The following is a 16,445-nucleotide window of genomic DNA, read 5'->3' as shown; positions in this document are numbered from 1 at the left end:
CGGTCGACCGCACCGGTCGACCGCCAAGCGGACAGAAACCCAATCTGGGTTTCTGTCAACGCAAAACCTGAAACAAAGTTTTTAAAAAAAACTTCTACGATAACAAGTGTTCTAAAGTTCTACAAGAAAAACAACAAATCTCAAGCATGAAATCCACATTCCTAATATTTCAAAATACATGAGAAGCAAATTAGAACGTTTTAATGACAGTAAAACATGATTAAACTCTTGTTTAAGAAATCTCAGATCTAGATCTTCATTAGACAAAACGTTGGTGAACTTTCATAAACTGAAATATCGATTCTTGCAATCCATGTTGTAAAGAACTCATTTTTATACGAAAATACCTTTTGGGCTCTTCAAAAACTCATGAAAAATCGAAATAAAACCATAGAAAATAGGGGTGCCTTAGGTGCTGACAAATGCCCTGAATATGATCCTCCTTCGATCTGACCTGCAAACTCCCACTGCAACTCCTTCAACTTCCCAAAAATCACCAGATCCAGCTAGGGTTTTGAGAGGGGAGAGAAAGGGGGTTAGGGTTTTGGATCTCAGGTCTGAGAGAGGCTCTCTCGGGCAAAATAGTTAATATACCAACTCACAAACCTGACCCGAAACCCGTTTGAACCCGAACCTGAGAAAACCCTCTAATTGCTGTTCGGTCGACCGATGCGGTCGACCGCCACGGTCGACCGCGTCGGTCGACCGCGCAGCACAAAATGCCTGCTGCTAGGCATTTCACCTGCTGGCCATAACACTCGATTTTTCTCACTTATATACACCTGATGGGTTCCCAAACACTGATAAATATGTACATCATATATATATATGGTTATTTTTCACAACCGAAAGATTTATTACTGTTTATTCACACAATTTCATTATAAAATTTCGGGGTTTTACACCAGCCTTCGACCGCCGACGCCGACGCCGACCCAGCCTCCCTGTAGGTCGGAGCAAGCTGCTACAACATGTGAATAAGGAATCCATTGTAGTTGCGGTACATTGCAAGTACACGTACAAGTGTGATCCACCAACATATTGACTTTGTAAGAGCGATTTTCTCTATGGGTTATTCCCTTGAGCACCTCCCATTCATTAAAACTGTATCGTACAACCTGAAAGGACCGAGCTTGTACAATCCGAGCCGCTAGCATTTCATCAACCTTCGGTGTTAGCTCTGAGCGCATATTTTCACCAAGTTCTCGACGTCGAAGAAAGAATTTATTAAGCCTGTAAAAAGTTTTAGCAACTAGTGCCTGTATTGGCATGCCGCGTGCTCCCCTGAGCACGCCATTGAAGCTCTCAGGCGCGTTCGTAGTCATCATACAGAACCGTTTGTCGCCATCCTCACATAAATCCCACTTATCAACATTGTTTGGACCCAAACTAGTTTCGATCCAATCATGTGCAGCTCGTGAAGTGAACTTGATCCTCTCTCGTATTTGTTCATAAACATATTTTTCTGTTGCACAACCGGCTTGCCAAAGTAAGTCTTGAACCTGAGCGTTTCCATACTTCTTCTTGAAGTTGTCTCTAATATGTCGCAAGCAATAGCGATGTGCATGTGGTGGCGGGAAATGTCGTTGGAGTGCTCTTGGAATTCCTTTCATCCTATCGGATATGAATGTAATCGGCCGCGTCCCCACACTAGGGATATGATATCTAATGCATGCAAAAAACCAAGCCCAATTCTCTGTGTTTTCAACATCAACCACTGCGAATGCTAAAGGAAATAACCCGCCATCCGCATCAACTCCGGTTGCAACAAGCAAAACGCCTTTGTATTTACCATATAAGTGAGTTCCGTCAATGCTAAGAAGAGGACGGCAATATCGAAACCCCTCAATACAGGGCCCAAATGCCCAAAATACACCTGTGAACCGGCGTTCTCCGCCATCAACGGGGTCCGAAGATACTTCGTAGACAGTCCCCGGATTTTCTCTTTTGAGTGCTTCAAGATAATGAGGTAAGATCTCATACGAATTATCCCAATCCCCGAATATTTTTATCATCGCCTTCCTCCTAGTATTCCAACACTTGTGATATGATACATCCAAGTTGGTGGCTTTATGCACTAAAAGACGAATATCTTTCGGCCTTAGATCAAGATCCTCCCTCAGATGAGGTAAAATCAATCGATATATAAAATAAGAGGACGCATTCTTGTTATTCATCTCTAATCGAGGATTGCTACAAGTATGGAGTCCATTGTATGCCGTGATTTTGAATTGCCCACCTACTCTTGCACCCGAGCGTGAATTAAGCTTCCACGGACACCTCACATTGCCGTCGTGGTGTCCACTATTATCTTCGACATCGTCATCTTTGCGATAGAAACAAACCACATTATAACTTGTAGTATTATTTTTCGTTAGCCTGAACTTCACATTTTTTGCAATGGAGTACGTGCAAATAGCATGGATCAATTTCTCCTTACTCTCGTAAAGATCTCCCTTTTTGAATGAGAAGTCCTCGGCCTGTGTATCAACACCGCTATTAGTGCCAATAGGAACACTTTCCATCGCGGAGTTATCAATCCATTCATCTCCTTGAAGTTCATCGGGCGGCGGATCCTCTAAACCGACATACTCATTATTAACATATGCCCCGTCGATGTGTTGGTTTCCCCCGCCATCACGATCTATCAATGTCATGCTATTAATTTGTAATCCCTCCTCTTCATCATCATTCTCGGATTCAACACTTGCATTATCTTCTTGAATTCCCATGTTAGTATCGAAAGCATGCGAAGTGCCCACGAACGAAGGACCGCTCATGTATTGTGATTGTGTCCAACATTCATCTTGTTGAGGAGATAAAAAGCCTACAGAATCAACTTCAGGATCCTCCAACATGTGGGAATACATTCCTTCGTAGTTCAACGATTTGCCCAAATCTCTCTGATGTTTTTCAATGAACAATTCGACCAAACGCTTCTCGTCGTATAAGACATGAATGAGACCCATATCGTAGTCACTTGATATTTGAATGCCACTTGTTCTGTTCCCTACAACAGGATAATTGCAAACCACACTGAGGTGATACTCACGTGAGTTAGTTAATGTAAGTTTGTGTAATTCATTAACCAACTCATCGAAAGTACACGATTTTGTTATGAACAACGGTCTCGTCGTGCCTTCTTCATAAACGGGCATATTATTTTTGAGGTAATTAATCTTCCCATCATAAGAACAGAGAATTAAAATTCGATCGTTCATCGTTACCTCTGAAAAGTGAAAAATTCAAGATCAATATTACACGAAAAGCCAAATAAATATTGATTGTTACTAATTTTTACATTTAGGTAGTAACTCTTAATACAATAATTTTCGAAATTATTGATAATTTCCCCTCTAATTTTACAAAATTATTGATAATTTCCACACTAATTTTTCACAAATTTCACAAAATTATTGATAATTTCCCCTTTGATAATTTCCCCTCTAATTTTCACATTTATTGATAATTTCCACACTAATTTTCACATTTATTGATAATTTCCCCTCTAATTTTCACAATTCTTCACAAAATTCGTAAATAATTCATAATTAAATTCTAAAATCTAGATTTTTACATATAATCACAATCAAATAGTGAGAGTATACAAAAATTAGAGAGTATAGTTTTTTTAGGAAGAATTTACCTTTTTTTGGATCATTTGACTGAGATCTAAGCTCCGGCTTTTATAGGGGGAGCCAAAACTCCACGGGAGTTCAACTCCCGTGGAGTTACAGTCCAACATTCCCAGAGAGTCGACTCCCGTGAAGTTGCAGTCCAAAATTCCCAGAGATCGACTCTCTGGGAATGTTGGACTGTAACTCCACGGGAGTTGAACTCCCGTGGAGTTTTAAGCAGAATTAAACTTCACGGGAGTTCAACTCCCGTGAAGTTTAATTTCTCGATAAACTTCACGGGAGTTGAACTCCCGTGATGTTTCGGAATTTTTTTTAGAAAAACCGACCTGTTTTCAGCTCTGGGCTGAAAACAGATCGGTTTTTGTAATTATTTTCAAAAGAGGTCGTTTTTTGCAAATAAAATCCAAAAAGGGGTGGTTTTGAAAATTTGTCCTAACTGCATGGCTGTGGTTTTGCTTTAGTTCGTGCCAACCCAAATCTGAATGGAAATGTAACCAGGCTGTTCTGCTACTCCGACAAAATGGCCATGTGAAATCTTTTCTTTTTCTCAATCTGTGTCTGTCTGTCCTTCTTCCCCTCCCATTTCGGCTCTTTTCCCTTCCTTTTCTCTCTTTCTTCTCAATCTGTGTCTGTCTCCGTTTCTTGCTCTGGCTTCTCCCTTACCCTTTCCCATTGGATTTGATTTTTCATTCCCAATGGGGAAGGAGGAGGAGGAGGAGGAGGAGAAAAGAAAACATTTCCCTTTTCACCCATTCGCTTTTGTTTTTCTGCTGATTATCTCCCCGGCAATTGCCAAAGACGGCGACGTTATGTCGGATCTGGCCAAATCCCTAACCAACGTCCCCTCCGACTGGAAGTCTGGAACCGATTTCTGCAAGTGGAGCGGCATCGCTTGCCAAGGGGGCCAAGTAACCGCCCTCAACCTTGCGCAGAAATCCCTATCCGGTAACCTACCCGACTCCATCAACAAACTCGGCTCTCTCCAGACTGTGAACCTCCAGAGGAATCAGATCTCAGGCCTTCTTCCCTCCTTCTCCAACTTGGGCTCCCTCCAGAAGCTCCACCTCGATACCAACGCCTTCAGCTCCCTCCCTCCTGACTTCTTCTCTGGCCTCACCAGCCTTCAAGAAGTCACCTTGGATGACAACCCCTTCTCCCCCTGGTCCATCCCCGACGACCTCTCCAAATCCGATAGCCTCCGCGAATTCTCTGCCTCCAATGCCAGCATCTCCGGGACTATACCCGATTTCTTTGGCGTCCTCTCCGGTCTCGAGGATCTCCGACTTAGTTACAACAACTTGACTGGAGGAATCCCACTCTCTTTCACCGGATCCAGCATCAAGAATCTCTGGCTCAACAACCAGCAGTCTGGCGAGAAGCTCACTGGGAGGATCGACGTTATTGGAGGCATGAATCAGCTGTCGCTGTTGTGGTTGCAGTCTAATAGCTTCTCTGGGCCTATTCCTGACGTCTCCAACCTTACCTCGCTCTCCTCTTTCAATGTGAGAGACAACCAGCTCACCGGCGTGGTTCCCCCTTCGCTTACGTCCTCCCACTCGCTGCAGAATGCTTCCCTCTCCAACAACAATTTCCAAGGCCCCTTTCCTGCTTTTCCTGGCGGCGTCAATGCTGATGTTAGTAAGGGTAACAACTTCTGCACTGACATGGCCGGGACACCCTGTGACTCGAGGGTGAACGTGCTGCTCTCGGTGGCTGCAGGTTTTGGGTATCCGGACACGCTGGCAAGAAGTTGGAAAGGGAACAACCCCTGTGCAGGGCCCTGGACTGGCGTCGTCTGTGATACCCAGGGGAATGAGATCTTGGTCCTCAATTTCGCTAACCAGCATTTTGTTGGTACCATCTCCCCCGACATTGCCAACCTCACCTCGCTCAATAAGCTTTTACTCAGCAACAACAACCTGACTGGTCCTATTCCTGATTCTTTGACGGGGCTAAAGAGTTTACAGCTTCTTGATGCTTCCAACAACGATCTCTGGGGAAAGGTACCTGGGTTTGATAAATCTGTGACGCTGAAGCTATCGGGCAATCCTCGAATTGGAACCGAACCTAGTCCTGGAACCGCAGGACCTCCTGGTTCGCTGCAGTCTGTTGGGAGTGGGTCTAAATCGTCTCCTTCTGGAGATGGGTCTGCTGGTAAATCCAGATCTTCATCTGGCCTCATTGTGGGAATAGTTATTGTTGTTGTGGTTATTGTCGGATGTTTGGGCGGTCTTATTTACTATCTTCAATGTAGGAAGAAAAACACTCCATTCAAACCGATCATAAGGGCTGGACCGCCAAAGGAGCTTCCTGATACCCAGCTTAAGATCGGAATCATAAATGGGTATGGGAATAACACTGGAGCTCGGAATGAGCTTTTCAGCCAAGGCAGTGGTGAGGATGTACTAAGTACGATTCCTATTGAGGATATACGCAAGGCTACAGACAATTTCAATGAGGCCAACATTATAGGCCAGGGAGGATTCGGTGTGGTCTACAAAGGTGAACTTAATGGGACTGAGATTGCAGTTAAGAGGAGTGAGTCTGAATCGATGGGTAAAAAAACTGGGGTTGCAGAGTTTGAAGCTGAGGTTCATGTTCTTCAGAAGACCCGCCATAGGCATCTGGTGAGCTTTCTTGGGTACTGCAGAGATAACAATGAAAAACTTTTGGTATATGAATATATGCCAGAAGGAACACTGGGGCAGCACTTGTTTGACCGAGATTGTGGCAAGTACTGTGCTCTTAATTGGAGGCAGCGGCTCGTAATAGCATTGGATGTGGCTAGAGGGATAGAGTATTTGCATAGCTTGGCACAGGAGAGTTTCATCCACAGGGATCTGAAACCTTCCAACATACTCCTGGGCAAGGATTTGAGAGCCAAAGTATCTGATTTTGGGTTGGTCAAGCTTGCTGACACTGAAAAGTCTGTTATGACTCGGTTAGCTGGGACATTCGGTTATCTTGCTCCAGAGTATGCTCGTAAGTACTTTAACTCTTTGCTTTTTAACACTGATAAAAACACCTGCAATTCTTTTCATTTCATTTTGAAAAGAATATGTCAGACAATACTGCTGTAGACACCCAATGAACCCACTTCTCAGTGTTAAAACGCCATATCGTTCTTAGTCTTTAAAAGCTCAAAGTCAAGGAATGTTCTGCAGCTAGGTTCATTTATCATGGTTGCACCAATTTCATTTTCATTTCATGATAAAAGGTGGTGCTTTATGGAAAATTGAAAATTCATTCACTTGAAAGGTATTGAAAGATTACAAAAAAGTGATTTTAAGGTTAAAAACGGAGTTGAATCTTAATTCACTTTAACTTATCTTCTTCCTACTGAAGGAGGGTATCTACAAATTCACTAAGATGGATGCTTAGAAACTTAGATATCAGAATTTGCAGTAGTTCACAGCAGTTTTGGCTCAGGCAACCTGGAGACTTAGTGAATCTTCTGTAATGAATCCATTCAATTTTGTCATTGGTCCAATTAATTTAAAGTGAATCTGGTATAGTGAATCCATTTGACAACTTGTTCAGCTGAATATACCACATATTGAATTTCTTTGGTGTCTCATGGTTCTGCTGATTGATATTTGTTACATGCCGTGTGGGTTGGGCTCAACCATATATAAGTCTGTATGGATATTTCTAGGTAGTGTCTCGGACCCAATTAATTTCAAGCAGCTTTAAATATAGCAAATGCATTGATAGGATTTATCCTACATTCAAAAGCAGGACAAATTCAGTTGAAGAATATTAGTTAGGCTTTCCCTGGTTCACATCCCCTGCTTGGGCTTTAACTGAAATTTCCTACATAAGTGTCAAATAATTAGTATACTTGCTGAGAGACAAACATACTGCAAGTCTGCAACAACCTAGATTTACTGCTTACCAGTGCTTATAAAGTGTTGAGCGCTTTTGAGCATCAGACATAACGCCTCGTGCCTAGGCACTTACGCAAACACAACAATAATGCTCTATATGTTTGTGTCTCTCATGAAAAACCCGGATTGATAGCAACATAGATTGCAATTTGACTATCAGAATGCATATCCATAAGTCAACATAGAAGCACACCCATCTCAGAAAGAAGAGGCTTACTTAACCCATATTTTTCTCGTAAATAGTATGAGTCCTAGCATGATATTTATCTTAGCATTTGACCGTGTACTGTGTCTTATTTCAATGTCCCAACTCCCAAGATTTCCTTTATCGCAAGTGCAGTAGTCACTACTAGAACCGCGACTAAGAGGACCATCTGTCCATTTAGTATTGAAATAACCAACAACATCAACAGGGAAATGAGGGACGACAAGAAACCCATGTTCAGAGCCCCTTTTGAAGCACATGATAGACTTCAGTCTAATAATATTGATGTATGGTTTGCATATATATCTATGTACAAGGTTAACAGTATATGTGATATTAGAACAAGTTACTAGCAAATAAAAAAGCTTCCCAAAATCTATGATATCCTCCAGGATTAATCAGAACATTCTCCAACTCACAATAAGAATGAGTAGTAAGTTCCATCTTGGTATAAGTAGCCCTCAACTTAAGCATAGTTGTCTTAGCCAGTAAGTCAGCAATAGAAAGATCTTTAGATGACCATGTGTAATACCCCAACCCTTGAGAGGGTGATGTGATTAGTATTGATAGATTTGATTGGAATACTCATACCATCAAGATGCATCTTCTTTTCGGGAACCCAACTCTTAGAAACTCCAAAGTTAAGCGTGCTTGGCCTGGAGAAATTCTAGGATGGGTGACCCCCTGGGAAGTTTTCCAGGGAGCGTGTGAGTGAGGACAAAACGTGCTGAAAAGACATGTGGTGGTTTGTGAGGTCAGTCCATCAGATCTAATAGCGTACCGACTCTGGGATTCCGGGGCGGGGCGTTACACCATGTGATCTCAATTCCCAGAAAACACCTCAAAAATACCAAGACTCTTCGTATTAAAATGAGTGTTCAAGTTTGATTCAAAGCAATAATACCCTGATCATAACCAATGATAAAAGTAGGTGGTAAGTACATAACAAGATTGAAAATACCATAAAGAGCACCACACAGAGATAAAGAGTGAATGGAAACACTCCTCTTTAAGCCATATTAAGCAAGAACAATATTGAACTAGTCGAAGCCATGCTTGTGAAGACTGCTTTAAACCATATGTAGCATTCTTGAGCTGACAAACTTTATGAAATTTCCCTTGAATCTCATAACTCGGCGGTTGAGTTATGTAAACCTTTTTCTGAAGATCACCATGAGCGAATGTATTCTTAATATCTAACAGATCTAAAGGTTAGTTTTTACTATTGCTACTGATAAGATAATCCCAACAAAAGTTTAACCGAGTCACACAAAAGAATGTCTTTAAGTAATCAATACCAGAGATTTGAATATACCATTTGGCAACCACAAGAGGCTGGAAATTTTCAACTTGTTTGGTAGAAGAAATTTCAATGTATCTATCCAACAACAACAACATGCTTCTCAAGGGCGAATTAGTTCTCCTGTTGTTTCATTTTGACCCAAATGAACCATCTCCTCGTCCATATTACTTTTCCATCCACTCATAATGCCTCATAATGTCTTAGAATGGATGCATTTGATAAAGTAGAAGCAAAAATAGAATAAAGACAAATGAGAAAAGAAACAAATTTGTAAATGACTTTTGGGAGTGTGAGACATGATACTTTTCTGAAGTGTTGTAGGAAAATCGTGGTCCTTAGTAGAAGAAATAGTTGGTGAGATTGGTATGTTTTTTACCTCATCTCTCCTTTGGATGTTGATACACCTTAAGTTGTATCGGTTTGTAATGTCAGGGGCAATGGGTATAGGCATATGAAAATCCATGGGCTTGATTTCAGATGGTTTTGAGAGAGAATATGATGTAGTTTCAGGGAAAGTAACATTCACATATTATGTACCTCTCATGTAGGCATATGAGCAACCATGAGCTTGGTTTCTGATGGTTTAGAGAGAGAGAGAAGATGATGTAGTTTCAAACATATTAACATTTGCATATACTATATGCTTCAAGTACTAGGATTCTAACATTGATAACCTTTTCAATTTCTACAATACCATCTGATGGGGAATGGGCAGACAACTTTAATCTGGACATGACTTAGACTGACGAGAACGTTCGTTGGAAAATTACTTGACAATGGAGGAGAACAAGCAGGACAATTTGGATGGCGTTGAGGAGGTGATAAACAGTAAATACGTCCTGCCACTCGATGAACAACAGTGATGTACTGTTCACCCATGAACAGTAATGGATACTATTGTTCAATTGTGAACTGTACCCCCTTTTAGGCATATTAGGTTTTTTCCGTGGGACTTTTGCTTGAGTCGGATGACGGGGATTCTTTTGAGGAGTGGATAAATGGTAAGATGTTTGTGAAGTGAGTTTTGATTGAGGTGTATTATAATGGGAGGGTTAGGATAAAGGACCTCACACTCATGGGCTTAACACTCGAAGAATAGGCTTCACACCTAGGGCTTCCACTCATGACACTTCACATGCTAAACAAGCAAGTCACATGCCTAAAGAAATTTGTCAAACTCAAATTTTTTTATTAATCAAGGTCTAATTCCTCATGGAGGATTACAACTTTATTTACAGAGAAAAATTAAATCTAGAAATTAAATCAAATCCTAATCAAATCATGACTAAAAGGAAACAAAATAAAATCCCAAACAAAGTAAAATTTCAAAGATCCTAAATGATACTAAAATAAAATTCTAAGAAAATCTTACCTAAAAATATAGATTACATCATATAATGTTTAAATAAAAGAGATCTTAGTAAATCCTAAAATCTTTTGGTCAACGACACACGATCGTCCTGCATCAAATCTCTCCTTACTAGAGAAAATTCAACCTCACGTTCTATAATGGGAGAGTGTAATGATTAACTTACCTGGTGAAAAAATTTTCATTGTGGATTGCAGGATCCTCAAGATGAGTTGTATGACCCGATATTGAGTTGGCAATGGAGGGTCTGGGATAATAAAGTCAACAATTAGATTAACGTGGATTGGGAGTTTGTACTGCATATTGATCTTACCTCTGGCTTCTAGTCTTGACTTGATTTCAGGATCTGGACTTAATTCGAGCTTAGGTTTTAGATCAATATTTGCACGATTTCCTGTTTGAGTTCAAGTTCTTGCTCTCCTTTAGGTTGCAGTTTAGGCTTGGGCTCTAAATCAAAATTCTCCTCTGGTTCCGCTTCTCGCTTGAGTTCAAGCTCATGCTCTAGATTAACTTTTTGATCTTGTTTTGTTTGTCTACATTCGGCTCAAGTTCAGGCTCAGGCTCAGGCTTTGGATTGAGCTCAAGTTTTGATAAAAGGTCGACATTGGACCGGAGTTGAGGCTTTTGTGTTGGCTTTGCCTCACATTTTGAAGAGAAAAAATATCTTTTAGATGGTGGATAGAGTACCTCCTTTTCAGAAGAGCTTTCATATGGCTCCACAAATGAATAGTTAAATGATAATAATTTCTTTATCACCATTTTTTAACTTCTCTCTTGTGCCTAACAACATATAAATACATTTCTAGTTCTGATATATCAAATATCGAATATATATTTTCTATGTTGAGAATCGAGACTTCAAAATCATAGGGCTACTCAAATCCATCAAATCCATAAAAATAAGCTAGAATATCAAATTTTAGTGCATTGAAATCATACAATTGTGGAGGAGGTAGTGGTGATTTATCATTGTTAATCGTGGATCTTTTGACTCTAATTTAAAAATAGGCAGAGGGCTTCGATCAAAACATGACTTTGGAGTAACAAGAATGTTTTCATTGGAAAATTATTTAGTAACGGAGGACAACAAGTAGGACAATCTGGACGGCGTCGAGAAGGCGATGACAAGGAAACCCCTTTTGGGAATATTAGGGTTTTTTCCTTAGGATTTTTACTTGAGTTAGATCACAGGGATTCTTTTTAAGTGGATAAATAGTAAGATGTTTGTGGAGTGGGTTATGATTGAGAGGTATTATAATTGGAGGGTTAGGATAAAGAAGGGCCTCACGCCCACAGGCTTCACACCCAAAGAATAGGCTTCACACCTAGGGCTTCACACCCATAACATTTTAATGACTCTTTAAATTTAATTGGTCGCGTCATATTTTCAAGTCAAGAGCAACATACATACACCTAAATACTTTTGGTGGCAAATCAAATAACTACTTTTCTTTAAGCATATTAGAAAAGGATGTTTGACTGTTGAAAGCAAAGATAACAGACAATCAATTAGCATGAAGTGAAAACAACATTATCCCAAAAGTTTTTTTTAAAACATGCATATGAAGTATGATGTGAAGCAATATCGTATACGACGATTCTTGCATTTTGTAGCAATATTTGCTATATTGTGTGATCGTAGGATGTTTGATGAATAATACCATGAGATGAACAACAAAGATATCTTCTATCTTGCATATATACCAACGCATTATCATACCTCAAAGTTTAATGGAATATGTTAAATTTAACGGAATATATTATCCAAGTTGATTCATAATTTCTTGAATCAACTATGAACTTGTTTAAAAATTGGGAGAATTTCATATTGCTCTTTTATTAAAATGAATCATGTCATTCTAAAGTAATCATCCACGATCATTGCAGATTTTGTTTCCACTCCGATAGGACCCAAAATCAGTATGATCAACTTCTAATGGGGAACTACAATGTTTACTCATTATATGTACCTATATGATTTATGATGTTTTCATAGTTCACACGAGATTCAGTCAACTTAGGTACATATTTAGTTATAGCAATTATTAAAATTTTAAGAGTCAGTGTGGAGGAGATATATGGATGCAATGGCGGTGATCATCATACTAGTATGATGATCACAATAAAGACACTAAATGTCATCACGCTCATAACCTCTACCAATCATCTTCTTCATTTGAAGATCCAAAAACACATGATTATGGAGATTATCAATAATTCAAAGTTATCCTCTAAGGAGCATGGAAACAGACACAGGAGACGGGTGTGAAACGAACAAGGACACATGCACTGAAGCAATTCTTCTAAAACTCCCTATGTTTCGGATAGGCCTGAAAATTATCTTCAGTTTCAAGCTTTCACTATGTCATTGAGTCTAGCGATGTGCTTCCCACAAATATTATCTGTTAAATCTTTTTGTTTATATGACATTATTAACAACAATGTCAGATTCGACTTTTACATTGATAATTATGGAAGTATAATTCTTACTATTTCTTCAAATCTATTCAAACAATAAGTGTTGCTGTGTATAATAGTTATTTCCTTTAAGATCTTTTATTTTGTTATCATCTTTAAGATACTTGTGGTTTCATTTGCCACCTAGCTGCCCAATAAGCTTCGATTTGCATATAGTTATGTTTTGCCCACAACTTGCAAACTCCATGTCTATGACCCTCATTTATATGATTAATATTTTTAAATAAAAATTATAAATATATGCCTAGCTAGAGTCCTATTGAATAACTAGAGAATTGACAGTTTATGTTTCACTTGTATAAAACAATGAAAATTTCTTTTCTAAGATTAGGAAATAAATACATGCTACTATATTTGGAATCAGAATTAGCGAAGTTCAACTAACCCATCTAAAAGTTCACTGAGAGCTTCAATATTTGATCTTTTTTATCCTTAATCTTAAGAAGGCATGTCATTTCCAGACGGATAAAAATGTGAGAAACTTAAGGGTGTAGTAGTGACAGACAAGAAAGGTATAAAATGTGACAGTAAGAAAGCTACTTAATCTGCAACAGAATTTTTTTTTCATTTTTTCTGCATGTATTGTGTGAAAATTGTTTTCATTAGGGTTTGAAATCACAATTATCTACCCTTTCTACAACTTCGGAGTTCTGATGTAGTGGAGTGGACCTTACGGCCATGTTTGACAAACCTTTTTTTTTTTTTTTGATCAAAACAAACCTTATTTTATGCGACCTTATAAGTGGATCTCCTTATAAGTAAACCTAATTTGTGAGGGAAAATTACTCCTTTGTCAAACAATAAGTAAACTTCCTTATAAGGACCACAAAAATAAGTTGGAAAATCCCAACTTATTTTTTTTCCTACTTATAAGGAGAAAATAAGTAAACAAGTAAATTTTACCAAACATGGTCTTGAACCCCTCTGAGGAAAAAGACACTTATAAGCTAAAATAAGTGAGTTCCTAAACATACTCTAAGATGGTATTGGAGCAACCTTGGTTCAAATCCCACGTACTATGTATTTAAAGTTTGGCTTTAAAAGAAAAAGATCTCACTGCATGAGTCTCGGTTTAATCTTCTAGTCTACATTCATTTTGTTGTGTATTTGATATGCATATGGGAGTGAGGATCAACTGTAAGGGCACGACAAAGATGCACAGAAAAAGGTAGCATTGTAAAAGGACATAATTTATCGCCCACATTTTTCATTGTTTGCTTAACTTATTCATCACAAGTAATTTATGGCTATATATATACTGGCAAGTGTACCCAACTTTATTTTACGACAAACTTTAAGCCTTTCTTTCTCGTTTTTGTACAGTTACTGGGAAGGTGTCAACAAAGGTTGATGTTTATGCATTTGGTGTGATCTTGATGGAGATAATAACTGGGAGGAAGGTTCTTGATGAGTCACTTGCAGAGGAAGATAGTCATCTAGTCGTGGCCTTCCGAAGGCGTATAATTAACAAGGAAAAGTTTTTAACAATCGTGGATTCTTCCCTTGTTCTCGATGAGAAAGCATATGAAAGCATTCTTCAAGTATCAGAGCTTGCATGTCACTGCACCGCCCGTGAGGCAAATCAGAGGCCTACTATGGGGTATGCAGTCCAAGTACTGAGCCCCTTAGTGGACCAGTGGGTACCCTCCAGCTTCCAATATGAAGAAGATTCAAGTATGAGCCTCGCCTCGGAGCTGGAGAAATGGCAGTCTGATTCTGATTCAAGCTTGTTTGCTACCTATAAGGGAAGTTCAAGCACTAGTCACTACTAGAAGCTTCATCACGGCCTCAACAGTTCTTTTATAGTGAAAAGCTATTCATTATCCAATGAATGCTTTTAACATGAACCTTCAGCACACAGTTGGGAGGCAGCAAAGACGCAGCAGGATGAGCATCCTACTGCCGTTTCCAACAGGCTTCCCAGGGACAGAATACGCTACACCATCCTGTATTAAATGACCACGTAAACCTATTGTTTGTTCTTATCATTTGACATAGATACCTGTTATGATTTCAGTGATTATTTTTGTTTTGTTTTGACCACAAGGGAGTTGCATTGTTTCTGCCTTTGATTCGTGATAGAGCCTGACTGAGCTATTCCTTTGTGAGGTTATCTCTGGGAAGGATGTAGTGTCTAGTTGATTCATTTTCTTGCTGCTCAAGTGCTCATTTATTGTACTGAAACTGTTCGGTGATCTGCAAGACTGCAATTACAGTGGTACATGATTGTGTTTCTTGCCATCCCTCAGTGCCTGGCGTTGTTTGTTAGTTAACTCTTTTGAAGAATGTTTGACCGTTACTAATTGAGTCTGCTCTGAGATTCTCTTTAGCAAGGTCTGTCTTTTGTGCAAGAATTGAGCAAGGAACCTTTCTTTATCTGAGGATTACATGTGTTTAATCTGATAGTGGACCGCATCGGGAAGTCAAAATGCCTTAATTTTGCTGTGGGGGAGGATCCTCTTTCCTCCGAGTTCTAGTCAACCCTCCAAACCCAAAAATAATAAATAAATAAAAATAAAAGAAATAAAAAAAAGCACACATGCCTTAATATAACTATTTTATTTGCAGGTTTTGGTTCTGCGTCTTGCGTAAGAAACAAGGAAGTGGGTGCAAGTTGTGGTTACTCTGGAACATATCATACGTGTTTTCGGAAATCTCCCAAGACGACTATAAGGTCTTCGCTCAATTTATGGATCTATGATATCATAAAACAAATCTATGAATCTATGATATCATGAAAGAAACTCTAGAATCTTGATGTATAAAAGGTAGAAATAAATAAAATGAGCCCATCAAGAACTAACTAATTTAAGGTTTTGTTTTGTGCCATCTGAATATCTCTCACTCTGATCTTGAGAATGTCAACTTTAGTTTGGTAAATAACATGATGAAAAGGTGCAAGTGCTATGCGATGTCATGGTAAAAGCTCCTGAATACAGCAAGAGCTAAGTTCCTAAAGTGCTAAATTACCAAGTTGTACTTCTAGTATGACACATTTGCGGAGATATTCTAAGTTTCTCCAGCAGCATTATGGTATTAATATTGAACTTCCACTAGCAGTAAGGAATGAATGCTCGAAATTGATGAAGAATTTTATATTAATGCATCACATGACCATCGCATGTCGTTTCGTAGACCATTTTAAACGCATGTGGTAGAGACTTAGTGATATGACAAGAATAAACTATGGTTAATTACTAGTTTAAAATTAGTTAGATTTGTGTGACGTTATATGTTTTGAAGATACGGTCATGTGGTGGAAGACTTACATTGCTTAACTCAGTTCTCTCCTCTCCCCTTATACTATATGTCTTTCCTCAAATTACCTGTTTGGCTCATTAAAGCAATAGACAGAATCAGAAGAAATTTCCTATGAAGTGGTCATATTCAACCATCTAAGGTTAAGTGCCTTATTAACTAGGGAACTGTCTGTAAAGCAAAGAAAGAAGGTGGTATTGGGGTCAAAGATATTTCTTCCTTTAACATAGCACTCCTATCTAAGTGGATTTGGAAAATCATGGATAAAAACTCCTTTGTCAGTAAAGTTATCTTCTCCCAGTATTCA

The 16,445-nt window shown here is 39.1% G+C and overlaps 2 protein-coding genes across 2 annotated transcripts; one reads left to right on the top strand and one right to left on the bottom strand.

Moving 5' to 3' along the window:
• Positions 900-2,969, bottom strand: LOC109823311. Its single transcript, XM_020389595.1, has one exon. The coding sequence runs from the start codon at positions 2,967-2,969 to the stop codon at positions 900-902; it is 2,070 nt and encodes a 689-aa protein (XP_020245184.1).
• LOC109824648 (receptor-like kinase TMK4) lies at positions 4,131-15,121 on the top strand. Its single transcript, XM_020391282.1, has 2 exons — positions 4,131-6,620; positions 14,204-15,121. Exons 1-2 carry the CDS (start codon positions 4,334-4,336, stop codon positions 14,650-14,652), a joined length of 2,736 nt encoding a protein of 911 aa, XP_020246871.1. The 5' UTR covers positions 4,131-4,333; the 3' UTR covers positions 14,653-15,121.

The sequence above is a fragment of the Asparagus officinalis genome, chromosome 9 (assembly GCF_001876935.1).
Source record: "Asparagus officinalis chromosome 9, Aspof.V1, whole genome shotgun sequence".
In the NCBI taxonomy this organism is placed as follows: Eukaryota; Viridiplantae; Streptophyta; class Magnoliopsida; order Asparagales; family Asparagaceae; genus Asparagus; species Asparagus officinalis.
This window is presented reverse-complemented; position numbering and strand designations above follow the sequence as displayed.

Bases quoted from the DNA above. Each gene is read 5' to 3' on its own strand.
- LOC109824648 (XM_020391282.1), top strand. From the start codon at position 4,334: ATGGGGAAGGAGGAGGAGGAGGAGGAGGAGAAAAGAAAACATTTCCCT. The intron at 6,621-14,203 runs GTAAGTACTTTA...GTTTTTGTACAG, and splicing joins TCTTGCTCCAGAGTATGCTC to TTACTGGGAAGGTGTCAACA.
- LOC109823311 (XM_020389595.1), bottom strand. From the start codon at position 2,969: ATGGGTCTCATTCATGTCTTATACGACGAGAAGCGTTTGGTCGAATTG.